An 18,613-nucleotide genomic window follows, 5' to 3' on the forward strand; every position below is an offset into this window, starting at 1 on the left:
TCATTCGCAATTGTTCATTACGACTACACAGGAAGCTAAATAGCTAGTCAAGAGTTGGGGTTGTTCATTCTCAAAAAACTGCACCCTAGCGTTTTGGTCGAGAATTTAAAGAATTATCGGCACCAATTATGGGACATCCCTCGTTTTGATATTACAATGGACGACTGCACCATTTTATTATCAAACAATCCATAATCCCTATAATGATAGTGAGTGTGCAGAGTGTATTTTCCATTGGCCGACAGGCAACAAAGGTTTCTGCCCCACTAATTCTGCCTAGCAACACAGACATTTCAAAAAGAAGGTCTCATTTTTATGAACGTCTCATGGCTAGCTAAAAGCATGTAATAATTAATCTATCTATGACGCCACTTAGAGGAAGCAAAAAAAAAAAAAACAGTTGTCAAGACTTCTTATCAGTATAAATTAATTTCCCCACCGAGTTGAAATCCAGGTCACTGTTGTGAGTATCCTGTACATATATGGTATGATTCTTGGCTACACACTAAGATGTCATCCTTAAATCTTGTACTTTAAAACCTAGGCAGATGTTTTGAGTAGCAGAAATATCAAAGATGTGACACACATGTGAATTCCACTTTCGTTATGTGGTGTCTTTGAACGCAACTTTTCATGGCTCATAATAACACGGTTAAAGTGTGATTCAAATGTCGCGCTACTATTAAAAGAGGCGATTGTAAGGTGAATACATCGTCAGTAGGGATATCGGTACCGATAATTATTGGCCCGATATCAGCATAAAAATGCAATATTGGTTGATGTTGTATCAGATTTTTTGATATGAAAACCGGTATTAAAAAAACACATCGAAAGTAGGACAATATCAGCAATATTTAATTTTCAGACATGTGTGGTATCTTTTAGCTGGATTTAAATTCTCGGTTCATTTGGAGCTGTTAATAAATACAAATATATTTCATTGTGTCTCATCATTCATCTTTCTGATCATAAAATGCAATAAAAAGGAGCATATATCAAGCATTGTGGCCAGTGGGGATTAATCACGATTCATTAATTTGAAAACTGTGATTAATTTGATTTAAATTTTTAATAATTTTACAGCCCTAAAAAAAATTATTTCCATTTTTTTTGCACTTTCCTGTGCCATCTCCAGCTAAAAGATACCCTTAGGATTTTTCCTTCTCATTTAGCCATTTGTGTGTGTTGGCTACTTTTGCTTATGTTGTCAAAACAGCTTCTCTTGTTTCAGGTCATTTAAAGGTCGTGTAGCGGCTCGTAGTTTTGCGGAAGACCGGTTCTTTTTCCACTTCTCTTTATTTGTGCATGAACCAAAACACCTGCTATTTCCAGCTTTTTGTACTTAGATCCACACAGCCGGGGAAACAGAAACTTGTCTTCACAGTGGAAGAACATTAGGACATCATTTATTTTGGATACACTTCAACTGCTGCAAGGCACTCGACTGAAAGCATGCAACCCCAAGAGAGATAGATAAGACACAAGATACAGGAGACATTTGTGTTCCTTTCATTTGGTTCTAATATCCTTCAAGAACATTAAATAATCAAATTTCACTCTTATCTCTTTGCCAGAGGAGCTGCAGAAGTGAGAAAGCTGCCGAACTGATGGCGATGCAAGATAAGGTGGGTTTTCTCACAGGAACGCCATCAGGGAGGTTGCAGGTTCAATCCTATCTATCAAAGAAGCGCAATTCCAGGCTGTTACTCTACTGTTTCCTTTCAGAAATTCCTGGACCCCCCCAAAGGAGTCACCTCATCAGCCATGAACCACACTGCATGTCGCTGGTATACATGGTTTCTTTTGTTATTATTGTGGACCACATTTTAATTCCATTTTTTATTGTGCTGAGCAGCCAGGACGGAGATGAGTGTACAGCTTTCCTACACCACAAACCAGTGTTGCCAGATCTGGCAACCAGCTCTCTGAAAACAATCCCAAAAGGCAACCAACTACGTGCTGAAAAATATATATACATTTATTAATGCATTATGTATATGACAAGAAATATATAAAAATAAAAAAATAAAAAAAAAAGATTGATGACAGGCAGGGCAAGGGAATATTTTTTTTACTTAATTTGTTTAATTTTTTAGTTTTGGGACAATGAAAACACCAGCCGAATGAAATTATAATATTTACATAATATTTGAAAAATAATTGTTATGTGAAAGTTTGAGTTATCCTGATCCAAATCTTACCTTAAAACCGCTGCCTGTAATTCCTTGATACAAAACGAGTTACCACCGGTTGACTTCTAAAAAGTACACAATAAGAATACTTTGAGAGGAACAGCACAGGCGCCATGTGCCTGAGCGTGTTTGGGGATGTGCTGAGACAAATGGGCGGGCGCGATGATGACCAGGAAACGGGGGTGTGGAAAAGGATAAACTCCCAAACTGCTAACGCTCGTGTTGGGCTCCGTTGAGGGGAGCTGGGAGGTAATTGGGGCGATTCAACACAGACGGAAAAGCCAGCCCAAATAAACAACTACATCATCGAAAGCTCCAAAAACCTCAACCTCAGGAAATTTGCAAGCGACTTTAGAAAAAAAAAAAAAAAAACGGACCTGGCAACACTGACCACAACAAGTTCAATTCCCTTGATAGTTCTACTTCTAAAGGAGTTAATCCTTTTCCTGTTCACTGAACTGAAGTCTTGCACCGAGCATCTCCAATAGCAGTTAGAAAAAGATTCCAGGCCATGAAATATTATATCTCGGACATGCCAGGTAGGAGTAAAGGTTCTCCCCATAAATAATAAGCATCTGCAAACAGATTCTTAGAGTACTATCCGTGTAACTTACAACACGTATAATAAAACTATTGGCCTAGAGCCGTTTTCCAATACTTTACACATCAAGCACAAGTTGTCCATCGGTGTGAAAGCGAGTGTGAATGGTTGGTTGTTTATATGTGCCTGGTGGACACCACCACAGTGGTGCAAAAAAAATGGATAGATGGATTTATATACAGTATCAAACGTTTTGTCGTGGATTGAAGTTTAACATGATAATATGGCAATGTGGCAATAGCCACGTATACATGGACCCAAATATTCCAATTGCATTCGGTTTATTTGATCAAACTGAAAGAATCTAACCTTTGTATACACCTCATTCCGAATGAATATATAATCGGATTCACGGGGGTGGAATATTCCTTTCCCCAATCCGATTGAAGTATCTTGTACCCGCTCAAAGTTGTTCTTCTCCGTGGTGTTTTTCTTCTTCTGTTGTTTATTGGTGGTTGGCAAGCAGTGATACCGGCAAGAAGTCGGTATCACGTGATGTTGATGTTTACATTTTACTGGGCATGCCCCATTGACTATTCTGTTTGATTATAGCGGCGCATGTAGACAAGAGATTGGAATATTCCTTTCCATGTATACCATTGTTTTCGGAAAGGTCATTCGGAAAGATTCCATTCGGAAAGAGAATCAAGACCCACAAAAGTGGTCGTTTCCTGGGGATTTTTCCTGAACAAAAATAATGTTATGACCCAATGACCCAGCGACATGTGTCGTCCGTCCAACACACAGCTGCAGATAACCGCTGGAGAAGAGACAGCGTCTCAGCGCAGTGTTTTGAGTTGAAAAATTCCCGCAATATGGGTCAGCACTTGTCACTAAGGGGCGATGGTGGGTCCCGCAGCCCAACCAGTTGAGAACCACTGTTCTAGGGCACTGTTTGACAAAAAGTAGGTCACCAAGATTAGAACTGGACCATGGGTATTAAGCAGAAGAAGCGACAAAAAACTAAAAAATAGCAAAAACTGCAAAAAGGGGAAAAGAGAGTTATACAAGCAGGTTTTGTCTAGGTTCATATCTAAACACTTAGTACTTCTTTCAAAGGTTGCAAGCTTTGTTTTTGTCACCACAGTGCAACTTTGAGGGAGCAAGAGAAACAGCGTGAAATGAAAATATGTGTATAACTGTTAAAATCAACATGTTTGAACATTACGGATGACTGGCTGTCAACATTGTTAAGACGCGGGTGCTGCACAGTAAACCTCCTCAGGTCACCTTAAAACAATAACCACGGGCTGATTCTCACCAAATGATACTGTTGAAAAGTCCATCAACACTTTGTGTCTCATTCTGGGTTTCTGGGACACAATGTCCCCTATGTGTCAGGCTTACTTCTTTTCAAGCACAAATCTCAATGAGGAATCTGTCAGTCCTTTTCAAATGTGACAACTGCACAAGCAATTCACAGGGGCTTTGTGTTTTTCATTGAAATCTGACAAATGATTGGTCATTTTCATGTATTTCAATGTATTGTGCAATAAAAGGGAAATCTTTCTAGCGTGTTAGGGTCAAACCTCACAAGACCATACCTGATCATGCTGCAAATACAGTATTTAAAAATACAGTAAAGTCTCGTTATATCGATATCGGTTATATCGAAGTACTGCTTATTATGATACTATTTTCATTTCCCGGCAAATTTCTAGTCTTTTATGATATAATTAGTTCCGTTAGTACGATACCCGGTTATTATGATAATCCGGTTACTACGATGCCCTTTTCATCTCCCGCCAGCCAATTTGGTCTGCTTATATCGATACAAAAGCAGCTTAAATCAATCTTTGCTTAAGGATTTCAATACCAAAAAAGAACTTCCTGGTTCTTCTGTTGCAGGCATGTGTTTGGCCAGCTATGTGGGGCGGGTTGAGCATGACCTGTGAACCAGGAAGTGCGGGAATCGGTGTGTGTGCTGCGCTCTGGTGGTGGAAGTGTGAAAAATAAAGTTGGCTGGAAGCAGCCGTTCGCTGTGTTCTTTTTTGGTATTGAAATCCTTAAGCAAAGATTGATTTAAGCAGCTCGACATTGTTCTATACCAGGGGTGGGCAAACTTTTTGACTCGCGGAGCGCATTGATATGACAAAATTTACAGGGGGGGGGGGCAGACTATATATTTTACACGTAACAGTCCACCTGGTATTATTGTATCTGTAAAATTGTCATGCAATCTGCTATTATTTATTATTTTATATTTATATTTAAATATTTTAAAAATAATAAAATATTATAATAATTACAATAAAATTAAAATAATAATTATTATATTATTATGTAAAATATGCAAATATAACAATAATATTATATATAATTAATATAATAATTAGCATTAATATAGTAATTATAATAATCATAATAGTTCTAATAATAATTATAATAATCTAATAATCTAATAATAATCTAATGTGCTTGTGTCCCTTTTTTCAGGAGCACTTTGTAAACAACAGACCATGTCAAAAAACGAAATTGATAAAACCATCAAAAAGTTGGCTCAGGCCATGATGCCAGGTTGTATGTTGAGTTTAAATGAAATACTTTGGAAAGATTGGCCGGGCCGTATTCAAACACTTGGCGGGCCGGATGTGGCCCCCAGGCCGTAGTTTGCCCACCCCTGTTCTATACTATAGAACAATGTCGAGTGCATTATTGCCCACTTTTAATGCAGTTCGGCGCAGGATCGGATATATCGACAGTCCGGTTATATCGATATTTTTTCCGACTCCTGACAATATCAATAAAACGAGACTTTACTGTATATTCAAATAGTTTTAACTCATTTAATCTCAGACATTTTTACTAATATATAGCAGCAGTAGGAAACTGTGATACAATACAATGAAAGTGGACTATTTCCCAGAGAGAATACTACAGTATTACATGTAGTGGCACACTTGAAAATAATTGCTGAGACCTGCATCCAAATACGACACTCAACAAAGATGACGGACAAAGAACTTTTCATATTTTGCCACGTAAATGCTACAATTTGCCGTCATTTTCAAGAGTAGGAAAATGATAAATACCAGCATCAGTAGCCTTGACAAATGCAACAACAGCTGGATCTATTCTTCCACGTGAAAGCTGACCTGAGACATGTGGGTCACGATGTGTGTTGCTACGGAGGCGGGTTAATAAAGGACGTGTGACACCTGCTAATCACATTGGGGATGAGAGGTGACCCTGTTTGGCCTCTGCTGGAGTCTAATTGCATCAACTGCAATCCAAGTCCATTGCACTTAGATTTCTGCATGTTTAGATCAGCGTATCGCTTCAACTCAAATCCCAGGAACAGGCAAATCAAATTCAACAGGAAGCTTGCCTGCAGGTCTTATTTATTTCTAAGGAATTGTGCCCATCATCCACCATCAATAGCCTTTTCTCTTGCCTTGTGGCAGGGAATGGGAATTGAACCAACAATGTTTTATATGCATGCTGTAACACATTCTTGATAACATTCATTCATTCTTTTTCTACCGCTTATCCTCATGAGGGTCCAGGCAGCCAATCACAGCTGTATTCAGGCAAGAGGCGGGGTATACCCTGGACTGATTGCGAGCCAATCACAGGGCACATATAGACAAACAACCATTCACACTCACATTCATACCTATGGACAATTTGGAGTCGCTAATTAACCTAGCATGTTTTTGGAATGTGTACCCGGAGAAAACCCACGCAAACTCCACACAGAGAGAGAGATTGAACTCGGGTCTCCTAGCTGTGAGGTCTGTGCATTAACCACTCATCCACCGTCCTTCTTGATAACATACAAAAACAAAACAGAGTAGTAACACACTTCCATCAACAACAAGCCCGTTCTTTTTGACTAATCATAGCGGACTTTGTGAATGGAAAACGGACCAGAACGTTATCTTTCGAAGCTTGAATATATCAGAATCAGAATCGCCTTTATTGTCATTGTATTGCATACAACAAATTTTGATCGCAACTCCACGGTGCGATCCAAGGATAAAAATAAAACAAGGAATAACAATATAAATATAAAAGTTGCAGGTGCTGTTCAAAATAAGTGTAAATATACAGTGCATCCGGAAAGTATTCGCAGCGTTTCACTTTTTCCACATTTTGTCATGTTACAGCCTCATTCCAAACTGTATTAATTTAATCTCTTACCTCAAAATTCTACACAAAATACTCCATTATGACAATGTGAAAAAGTTTTTTTTTTCCTTTTTTTGAATTTATTAAAAATAGAAAACAAAAAAATCACATTTACATAAGTATTCACAGCCTTTGCCATGAAGCTGAAAATTGAGCTCAGGTGCATCTTTTTTCCACTGATCATCCTTGAGATCTTTCTACAGCTTAATTGGAGTCCACCTGCAGTAAATTCAGTTGATTGGACATGATTTGGAAATATAATAACTGTCTATATAAGGTCCCACAGTTGACTGTGCATGTCAGAGCACAAACACCAAGCATGAAGTCAAAAGAACTGTCTGTAGACCTGCGAGACAGGATTGTCTTGAGGCACAAATCTGGGGAAGGATACAGAAACATTTCTGCTGCTTTGAAGGTCCCAATGAGCACAGTGGCCTCCATTATTCCTAAATGGAAGACGTTTGGAACCACCAGGACTCTTCCTAGAGCTGGCCGGCCTTCTAAACTGAGCGATCGGGGAAGAAGGGCCTTAGTCAGGGAGGTGACCAAGGCCCCGATGGTCACTCTGTCAGAGCTCCAGCGTTCCTCTGTGGAGAGAGGAGAGCCTTCCAGAAGGACAACCATCTCTGCAGCAATCCACCAATCAGGCCTGTATGGTAGAGTGGCCAGACGAAAGCCACTCCTTAGTAAAAGGAACATGGCAGCCCGTCTGGAATTTGCCAAAAAGCACCTGAATGACTCTCAGACCATGAGAAACAAAATTCTCTGGTCTGATGAGACAAAGATTGAACTCTTTGGTGTGAATGCCAGGCGCCATGTTTGGAGGAAACCAGGCACTGCTCATCACCAGGCCAATACCATCCCTACAGTGAAGCATGGTGGTGGCAGCATCATGCTGTGGGGATGTTTTTCAGCAGCAGGAACTGGCAGACTAGTCAGGATAGAAGGAAAAATGAATGCAGCAATATATAGAGATATCCTGGATGAAAACCTGCTCCAGAGCGCTCTTGACCTCAGTAGACTGGTCATGTACCTTGACCATATAGACAGTAGACATTAGCACACAGCCAAGATCTCAAAAGATTGGCTTCAGAACCTTTGTTCACATTGTCATAATGGAGTATTTTGTGTAGAATTTTGAGGTAAGAGATTAATTTAATTCAGTTTGGAATGAGGCTGTAACATTTTCTTGCAAACTGAGACCGGTCTAAGCAATCTACTGTTCATTTCAATATGCTTTCCGTTTGTTACTTTTATATGCACACAATTGGCCGTGCATTTTAAAAGGCACTAAAACACACCATAAGGAGACTTTATCGCTTATCAAACAACAACAACTGGAAGCCAAGTTAATGATTGGCATACAGGGATAGCCGATTGAAGCATTGTCATTGCTCTGTGCGCATACAAAACAACAAAAAAAAACCACCACAGATCAAACTATCCAGACCTCATTCCCAAATAGAATACATGTGCTGCCTCAGACCTGGGACTATTACTTTATTAGATAAGTCTACAATTTACCTGCAGCTACAACAAGATCACCACTAAATACCGCATAGAAACGCCAGTGAAGCCCAATCCCGTTAAACGTGATATTCATGGAGATTTGTCATTGACGTTATCCCCAGCATGAATGATTGTGCCACCATTTTGGGACCCTACAAGTATGACGCAAGTACGATTATCTGTGTACACGCCTCTTGAATCCATCGGGGCTGTGCATCACCAACTCTTGACTAACCTTACCAGCAATGCTAGACCAGCTACACTAATGCTCGTCTAAACTAGAGATGCTTAATGTCGACATTCTTACTAATACACCAGTATTGGCCAGTACTCCACTTTTGATAAGTAATAATGAAAACCAACTGGCGTACCGAAAAAAAAAAAAAACCTAACAAGATCCAAGTATACAAACACAAAAGTGTATGCAAAGCTGCCACACATTTTTCTGCTCATCCTGCTTGTGTTCTTAATGAGATTAGCGGCAAAAGATGAGCGGCGTTACCAGCGCTGGTAATTCCAGCCGCTCACGGAGTGATGGGAAACGGCGATAGCACAAACCCTCTGAGGCCCCGCAGTCCGAAGCCTGGCAAGAGATCTGATGCAACAGCGAGTGTGCTTCAACGGGCTGAAATGAAGTTAGGATTTATTTTAGCGCGCCGTGTTGTTTTCAGCCGCCTATCTCTCAGGTCATCGGTCAGCTGAGGCAAAAGTCCTGGGGGCTGCGTTCACGGGGGCTGCAGCTTGGATCCAATTCATCATCAGACCCCGGAGAGACATGGGGGTTAACTCTGAGCATATTGAGACCGCTCAGCTCCATTTTATTCACAAGAAAATGTTTTGCTTCTAGAAATATTTAATAGCAGGCTGCACGGCGGACGAGTGGTTAGCACACAGGCCTCACAGCTAGGAGACCGGAGTTCAATTCCACCTTCGGCCATCTCTGTGTGGAGTTTGCATGTTCTACCCGTGCACGTGTGGGTTTTCTCCGGGTACTCCGGTTTCCTCCCACATTCCAAAAACATGCTAGGTTAATTGTCCATAGGTATGAATGTGAGTGTGAATGGTTGTTTGTCTATATGTGCCCTGTGATTGGCTGGTGACCAGTACAGGGTGTACCCTGCCTCTCGTGAGGATAAGCGGTAGAAAATGAATGAATGGAATATTTAATAGCTTCAAGGACTTATAAGCGCTAAATACTGTTACTGTACTTTTACCGAGCCATCACCCAGAACAAAGAGGACTTTCTCAGACATTAAAAACGGACTGAAACTTTTCAGAAACTAAAAAATGCCTGAAACTTTGGGGAAGGGATGGAAAGACAACATTTTATGCGGGTGAAAGGTGGTGTCGGTTTTCTGTGAAAATATGAACTGTAAATTTAGCTTTAAAATGGTAGCAGCATTATGCTGACAGTAAAAGTCATTAGTTAGATTACCCGTTACTGAAAAAAGTAAAGGCGTGAGTAATGTTACTTTAAACACCGTTATACCCATCACTGTTTGCTACCAAAGACTTATGTATACATCTTTTATGTTTTTTTTGCGTGAGAGGCAAAAATAAGCTGATGATGCAACTGCACAATAGAAGAGATTATGTTTGGGGAATTTTAGGCCATAAAAATGACCACATGTTCTACTGCTGATGACTAAAGAACAGAAAAAGGAAGAACCAAACAGTTTTTTTCAGATGAAAATGGGAGTCTAATCTTTCTTTTGGTACGTATCTGGTTTATATAGCCAGAGAACACAATATTCTATTGTGTATAATATCACAATAAAAATCTGTCAAAATCATCAAAAATGGCCATAACCGAGATGGCTGGTTGGGATCGAATGAGTTAACGTAGATGGCTTCCCTCATCTGTCTTCTCTGTCCACAATGTGAGTAACTAACACGGTTACGCCACAAGTATTCTTCAATTTTTCTGTATGCGGACCTCAGTGGAAAAAGTCGGTGCGGGCTGTCATGATAAGTCAAGTTTTTTTTTAATTCAATGTGCACACAAACAAAAGAATCCAGCCTAAAAATTATTATCAAAATGTTTGGTCTCGAACTTATTATAACAGCAAGATTTTCAAAATAATTGAACACAAAGTCGGGAAAAAAGGAGGATGAAATCTAAGCAAGCCACAGTGAAAGAGAGAAAGTACTTAGAGTATTTACAGTGGATCAGATGGAGGATTTTGGTTTAAAATCAAACAACAATAAATCCAACGTGTCTCATAATAAATCACTGGCTGCAGCGTTTACACTACAGCGGCCTGTGTGTCTGCGCTCCACATGACATAGTTCCTTTGGAGCAAGTGAAATGCTTCTCCATCACGCTGTCTCAAGTTCACCATGATCTGGTACTATAACGATCAAACAAGTGTGCAAACTCAATTTCACTGAAAAGTTATCCTGTGCCGGCAGGTCTATAATAAAGGTGACATGTCATACATTAAATAATAAGACGTGTAAAAAAAAAAAAATACTACCTTGCTGCTGAGACTGTGATATTCATGTTTAGTCCATTTCATATGCAGTTTTCCATACCAGTTTTGTGACCTATAAATGTAGTTATACAGTAAAGTCTCGTTATATCGATATCGGTTAAAACGAATTACTACTTATTACGATACTATTTTCATTTCCCGGCAAATTTCTAGTCTTTTATGATATAATTAGCTCCGTTAGTACGATACCCGGTTATTATGATAATCCGGTTACTACGATGCCCTTTTCATCTCCCGCCAGCCAATTTGGTCTGCTTATATCGATACAAAAGCAGCTTAAATCAATCTTTGCTTAAGGATTTCAATACCAAAAAAGAACACGGCGAACGGCTGCTTCCAGTCAACTTTATTTTTCACACTTCCACCACCAGAGTGCAGCACACACAGCGGAAAACACCCGTCCCTCGCGCCTACCCCTCCGGGTGGCAACACCTTCCCTATCGAATTATGTCCCGGTAACCGGTAATCACTACAGCGTAAGTTTATTTTTAGTTACTGTAGTACAAAATTTATTGTAGTACAAAAGCATGCTAGATACGCAATCCATGAACTCAAGGAGAAAATTACATGCCATATCAAAGATCCGCCCACTTTTAATGCAGTTCGGCGCAGGATCGGATATATGGATAGTCCGGTTATATCGGTATTTTTTCCGACTCCCGAGAATATCGATATAACGAGACTTTACTGTAGTTCGAATGACCACTAAAAGCTGCCGCAGACATGATCCATGCCAGTGGCTGATGATGTCATTTGGAGGAAATAAGGTAAATTCAGGATGGAGCCTACTGAACCAGATTTACTGTCACAGGAAGACTTTGACATGCTGAGTTGTAGTTGTTATACTTCCGAGCAGAAATGTGACACACACGGGAACCGGGTTGCATAATAGCCTTTTGGCTTACATGCTTAAACGGCATGCTACTTGGATTTACCTTTTTTTTAATATACAGTATATGTGTCTTTTCCATTTCTCTTTATTGCTTGTGCTTCTCGTTTAGGTTCTCATGGCAAAAAGCTGATAAAAATCACAGAGATATTACACAGTGCCTGAGGGTAGATTTAACTGGGTTACTACTATTTATGAAGCAAATGTGCTACATTGAAAGAATGTAAAGCAGACGGCGCCTTACCTTTTGCACATTTGATGTATCCATCATTAACCTCGCATTGCACCAATTGAACAAGTGTGCTTCATGTTAACATTATATTGAGCAAATGAAAAAAAAATACTAATACAGTATCAACTGACTTGATCTCCAGTCAATCAAAGCTTTTCTACCTGTCACTCACACATACCAGTGACCTAGATAAGATGCAGCCGCACCGCTGACTACTTTTTTTGCCTTTGATTTAGCCTTAAAGGGGACATACAGTAAAGTCTCGTTATATCGATATTGTCTGGAGTCGGAAAAAATATCGATATAACCGGACTGTCGATATATCCGATCCTGTATAGAATCTATACACACGAGAGAAACCACGAACGCCAGCATGTACATATGAAAAACAGTGATTATTGCAAGCGATAAAAAGATATCTGAATACAACACAATTAAATACATGTATTTGTACGCTTGTGTCTTCGTTGGAATAGGTGTGTATGCTATGTCAGTTGGTTCTTCTGTTGCAGGCATGTGTTTGGCCAGCTATGTGGGGCGGGTTGAGCATGACCTGTGAACCAGGAAGTGCGGGAATCGGTGTGTGTGCTGTGCTCTGGTGGTGGAAGTGTGAAAAATAAAGTTGACTGGAAGCAGCCGTTCGCCGTGTTCTTTTTTGGTATTGAAATCCTTAAGCAAAGATTGATTTAAGCTGCTTTTGTATCGATATAAGCAGACCAAATTGGCTGGCGGGAGATGAAAAGGGCATCGTAGTAACCGGATTATCATAATAACCGGGTATCGTACTAACGGAACTAATTATATCATAAAAGACTAGAAATTTGCCGGGAAATGAAAATAGTATCGTAATAAGCAGTAATTCGTTATAACCGATATCGATATAACGAGACTTTACTGTATTATGCTATTCCCACTTTTCGGACACTTTTCATGTTAAACGACCATTTGAAATCAAAATTTTCGTCCTTTTCATGCCCAAAAACAGGCAAAAATACTGCACGTTAACCTGCTTTAGATGATCTACACGACATTCAGACCTCCAGTATGTGATGTCTAATAACAAACTAGTGTAGTGTGTCCTGCCCTGAGGCCTGTAGGATCCTAAATATAAGCTCTGCATTCATACAGATTCCAAGGATCAAAGTTTCCCTATGGAATTTGGAACCATGAGCCCGGAGGAATGTTTTGGGAAAAAGGGGTCACTATTTTGGTTCCTGTAGTTGAACATGCTACTAATAATAGACGGCATTCAAACACAAACCAGTACAGTTTATTAAATAATATAATTTAAAATATGTGACGGACTGAAGCTGGAAAAATGAGTGGTGGTGGGATTACTGTATTTAATTTTTGTCAATATAGTAACCGATGACATCGCTAAAAATCAATCAACCTGATCAATTCATTGGCCATCTCATAAGTTAGATATTGAATGTGAACGTTTCTGAAGCACTGTTTAAGGATGACTGACGCTTTTTATGCTGAAAATATGTAAAGTAGTATGTAAAGATGATTGTCTCATTAAAAAAAAATTATTAAAATTCAACCCAATGAGGCAATTTACCCACAATTCCAGCATTTATGAAAAAAAATCCCTACAGAGTGCAACATTAAATTGAAGCATCTTCAAACATTTCTAGCACCTTTGGGGACACTGGAGAAGAGATAAACACTACAGAATGTGTTAATCATAATAAATACGAGTGGATGTGTGAAGGGACACACATCAGGAAGGTAGGATGCGACACAAAACACACAAGCCATCATTCCGAGACGCTGCATCTCCATATTTGCTGTGTGTCCATTCTTTGAGGAATGTGCGAACATGCACGGCTTTGTCTTGGTTTCGTCGCGTCGGCCGAGTGCTTGTGCGAAAAGTTAAACAACCCAGACGCGAGCGAGTCGTCGCCTGTCCACTTGAAGGAGGGAACGCAAACACAGCTGTCAATGGAGTCATCGCCATTAACGTCCATGTAAACCACGCTGCAACAAGAAGCAGTGCTCACGGTCATTATTATGACGAATGGCGTCATCTGGGCCAGTGATTTTCAACTACTGGGTCACGACTTCAAGGGCCTTCTCATATGAACGCAACAGGCTGTCATCTATTGATATTCCTTAAGGGGGTAGCAACGCACTGTAGTGCTTTTTCCCCCCTGTAAGGCCCACATTTTGGGTCGCCGGCGCTCATGCAGGCTAGCCTAAATGTTCATTCATTCATTAGAATGATCCTATACCAGCTGACTTTGGGTAAGAGGACTAGTCGCCAGCCAAGCTCGGGGCACACGTCCACAACCAACACTCCCACTCACTCCGGTTGTTGTCCGATTGGTGTTAAAGAGACAATAAGTAGCTGAAGTCATAGTTCAGAACAAGAAAGTCATTATGGCGGCAGTGGTCGTCCAAGGTTGACGGTTTGAGCTTCGCTTTCTACATCCAGTTGCTGTCGTCGTGTCACTGGGCCGTTGGTGCAAATTGGCAGCCATGTTTCCGTCAGAATACTCCAGGACAGATGTGACTACAGATATAGTTTACCACCACCAGTGTGTGAATGAATTATGGGTTGACTTCATTGTAAAGTGCCTTGTATGCCTTGAAAAAGCGCTATAAAATATAATCCATTATTCTTATGATTATTATGACGTTATGCTGGCCCCAGAGTTAGCGACAGACGTCATGTTACTGCTGCGTCCTTTACAAACTTAGCTGTGCACTGACTAAAATGGTATAATGTTTATTTCAATACAATCGTGATATAAACAGAAGACATTTTGTTTATCGAGTCACTGACTTGGTATTTTTAGCTTTGGACTGTGCCTTTTGTTATGGATCAGCGTGTACCTCGGTTCCTTAAGTGTACAACACACAACTGCTTAGTGTTTGTGTAAGCAGTTTGAATTACAATAAAGTCTCGTTATATCGATATTCTCGGGAGTCGGAAAAAATACCGATATAACCGGACTATCCATATATCTGATCCTGCGCCGAACTGCATTAAAAGTGGGCGGATCTTTGATATGGCATGTAATTTTCTCCTTGAGTTCATGGATTGCGTGTCTAGCATGCTTTTGTACTACAATACATTTTGTACTACAGTAAATAAAAATAAACTTACGCTGTAGTGATTACCGGTTACCGGGACATAATTCACCCCGGAACTATCGATAGGGAAGGTGTTGCCACCCGGAGGGGTAGGCGCGAGGGACGGGTGTTTTCCGCTGTGTGTGCTGCACTCTGGTGGTGGAAGTGTGAAAAATAAAGTTGACTGGAAGCAGCCGTTCGCCGTGTTCTTTTTTGGTATTGAAATCCTTAAGCAAAGATTGATTTAAGCTGCTTTTGTATCGATATAAGCAGACCAAATTGGCTGGCGGGAGATGAAAAGGGCATCGTAGTAACCGGATTATCATAATAACCGGGTATCGTACTAACGGAGCTAATTATATCATAAAAGACTAGAAATTTGCCGGGAAATGAAAATAGTATCGTAATAAGTAGTAATTCATTTTAACCGATATCGATATAACGAGACTTTACTGTATTTGTTTAAAAGAATCGTTAAAAAAATGGCAAATTGCTGGCAAGCAATTATGAAATAAGTACCGTTTTTGGATTAAAAGTCGATTCAAAAATGTTGAAAAGAGTCATCCCTTGTTTATTGGCTCAAGACCCAAATTTCCACCTAGTTAGAAAACCCATTTACGACATTCTAAGTACATTTTTTACCATTAGAGAAAAAACATCAGTTTGTTAGTTTGTCTTATTTCCTTGCCTTTACTAAGGCTAAAATAGTTATGCGTTGTATTAGTTATTACAGATATTTCAGTTTTTTCTTGTTACATTTATGTATTTTTTGCTCCCTTTTCCATTTCTGCTATTTTTTGGGGGGCGGGGGTTGTTTTATCTCTCCAATGTGCCTCGGCCCAATAAAGACAAGCCACCAAGACATCATAGAACTGCAGTGAGTCGAGCGTATGTGAGAGATGCTGTCGATGGACCAGATGGAGGGGCCGCGGTGGCTGGATCACCTCAGTGAGGCGTTTTTTATGCGCACTAAAAAGTGCGTGTCCATAAAAATGACTGGATTGAATCATGACCTTGAATCTAAATCTACAGCATTGCCACCAGTTGCCCAGTCATGCATGCATGTGACGTCATCTTGCCCAACATGTGATGGTCTTTGGGCCGTTAGGAGATTGTAAACAATGAGCAATAAGAGCAAAGTCTAGAAGGTTTGTGTCTGGGGTTCGGTCTTTTATCTTGAGACACTCGGTCTATAGACACAATCCCTGTCCTACACGCACACCGACTCTTTTATCATAACATTCCTTTGCATTTTTTCATGGCCTTTTCAGGAAGATTCGGGAAACTGACTTGTCCCTGAAGCAAAAATGGCTGCACAGTATTGATAAGACATAAACGGGTGTTCCTACCTTAGTGCCATAGAGGTCCCGTTGACAGATGTTGGTGAGCACACTCTGTGGGCGGGTCCGTAGGAGTAGCTGGCCTGCCGTACAAAGCGCTCGTCCCCACAGCAAAGGATCATTAGAAATGCCCTCCGAAACGCCCGGTTCAAGAAGGCATACAGGAAGGGGTTCAGGCCTGAGTTGATGTACCCGAGCCAGAGCCATGTTGTCCATAGCTGCCAGGGAACTGAGTAGTGAATGAAGGGGTCCACCACGTTGGTGATGAAGAAGGGCGCCCAGCACAGGCAGAAACACCCCATTATGACCGCCAGGGTCTTCGCCGCTTTTGTCTCAATGCGCATGCGACTGTTCGTTATGGGAGCCGGCTCAGGGAAAGAGGTGCTCCCCGCTGTCCTGAGATGGTAGTGATCCGCCGGGTCCGAGCATGTCGATGACCTCACGGTGACGGCGGGGGCAGTCCCGGTCACTGGGGCGGAGCCGGCGCGTTGCAGCGTCTCAATTTGCCGCACGTGGCTCATGGCGGTGACGTAGATACGTTGGTAGGCCAGGACCATGAGGGCCAACGGCACGTAGAAGGCCACCGTCGAGCAGATGAGAGCGTACGGACGGTTGACCAGAAACACGCAGCTTGTGTCGTTGGAGTCTCTTGCCAAGGCTCGCCGCTCCTCTATCTGGAAGAAAGGTGAAAATAACATGAAGTTATTAAGTGATGATCATGAAATCATAATAATAACCATTATTTTTAGCATTTAATTCATTATACAGTAAAGTCTCGTTATATCGATATCGGTTAAAACGAATTACTACTTATTACGATACTATTTTCATTTCCCGGCAAATTTCTAGTCTTTTATGATATAATTAGCTCCGTTAGTACGATACACGGTTATTATGATAATCCGGTTACTAGGATGCCCTTTTCATCTCCCGCCAGCCAATTTGGTCTGCTTATATCGATACAAAAGCAGCTTAAATCAATCTTTGCTTAAGGATTTCAATACCAAAAAAGAACACGGCGAACGGCTGCTTCCAGTCAACTTTATTTTTCACACTTCCACCACCAGAGTGCAGCACACACAGCGGAAAACACCCGTCCCTCGCGCCTACCCCTCCGGGTGGCAACACCTTCCCTATCGATAGTTCCGGGCTGAATTATGTTCCGGGGTGAATTATGTCCCGGTAACCGGTAATCACTACAGCGTAAGTTTATTTTTATTTACTGTAGTACAAAATGTATTGTAGTACAAAAGCATGCTAGATACGCAATCCATGAACTCAAGGAGAAAATTACATGCCATATCAAAGATCCGCCCACTTTTAATGCAGTTCGGCGCAGGATCGGATATATGGATAGTCCGGTTATATCGGTATTTTTTCCGACTCCCGAGAATATCGCTATAACGAGACTTTACTGTACTTACTATGTTTATATTACTAAGAATTATTAGAATATGATGAATAAATATGTGTAAAAATCATAAAAAAAATCTTGTGACACCCCCCCTTTCTTACATTACAAATCCTGCCATATACTGCAAACTTGCATCTATACCATTAACAGTAAAATAATATGAGGTTACGCAAGCATGCACCACAACTGAACTGATTGTTTCCCCATGGGATTTGAACGGCACACAAATGAATCCACTTCAATACGCGATACAGTACATGTGACCTAATTCTACGTTCACGTTTTCTGACACATCCTGTACGTTGTTGGCAAGCAGTCTAGCTTAGGGAGAGCGCAAAGAGATGTGTATTTCATTAAATCAGGCTGAATGAATAAGTCCATCTCTGTCATGCCCCCTGGGATTTATGCAGCTCATTTCAAGGTAGCTCCGAAAAAACCTGGCCACAAAACGCCGGCACACCAGCAGAAAATGTCTGCCCGAGTGCCGCCGTCGCTGAGGATGAAATTGTTTTGCGATCACTGCATTAGCGTGTCATTGTTGGAGGGATTGGGAATGTTATTAGAAACATACATATTAGGAAGCCGGAGAGCTTTTTGTTGTGTTTGCCCTCGCTGGAAGAACAAATTCCTCTTTAAAGGGAGGATAAACTGACTCTTCAGGATGGCCTGCTAAAGCTTTTCATTTGGTCACCAAAACATCACCTAAATAATGATAACTCATGCAATACT

General features: G+C 40.8%; 1 protein-coding gene across 8 annotated transcripts in view; it reads right to left on the reverse strand.

Annotated features, from left to right (window-relative positions):
* LOC131107364 (5-hydroxytryptamine receptor 4) overlaps window positions 1–18,613 on the reverse strand; it is a 33,344-nt gene that overhangs the window by 3,604 nt on the left and 11,127 nt on the right. For all 8 annotated transcript variants that reach the window (XR_013629316.1, XR_013629317.1, XM_058057383.2 and 5 more), the window contains one exon: window positions 16,480–17,144. Coding sequence is in view for 6 of the 8 variants with exons in the window: in XM_058057383.2 (XP_057913366.2) it covers window positions 16,480–17,144 (665 nt within the window). In the remaining 2 variants the exon portion in view is untranslated. The remainder of the gene's footprint in view (window positions 1–16,479; window positions 17,145–18,613) is intronic.

This window comes from Doryrhamphus excisus, linkage group LG10 (genome assembly GCF_037039965.1).
Source record: "Doryrhamphus excisus strain RoL-2023G ecotype Guam linkage group LG10, RoL_Dexc_Guam_v1.1, whole genome shotgun sequence".
In the NCBI taxonomy this organism is placed as follows: Eukaryota; Metazoa; Chordata; class Actinopteri; order Syngnathiformes; family Syngnathidae; genus Doryrhamphus; species Doryrhamphus excisus.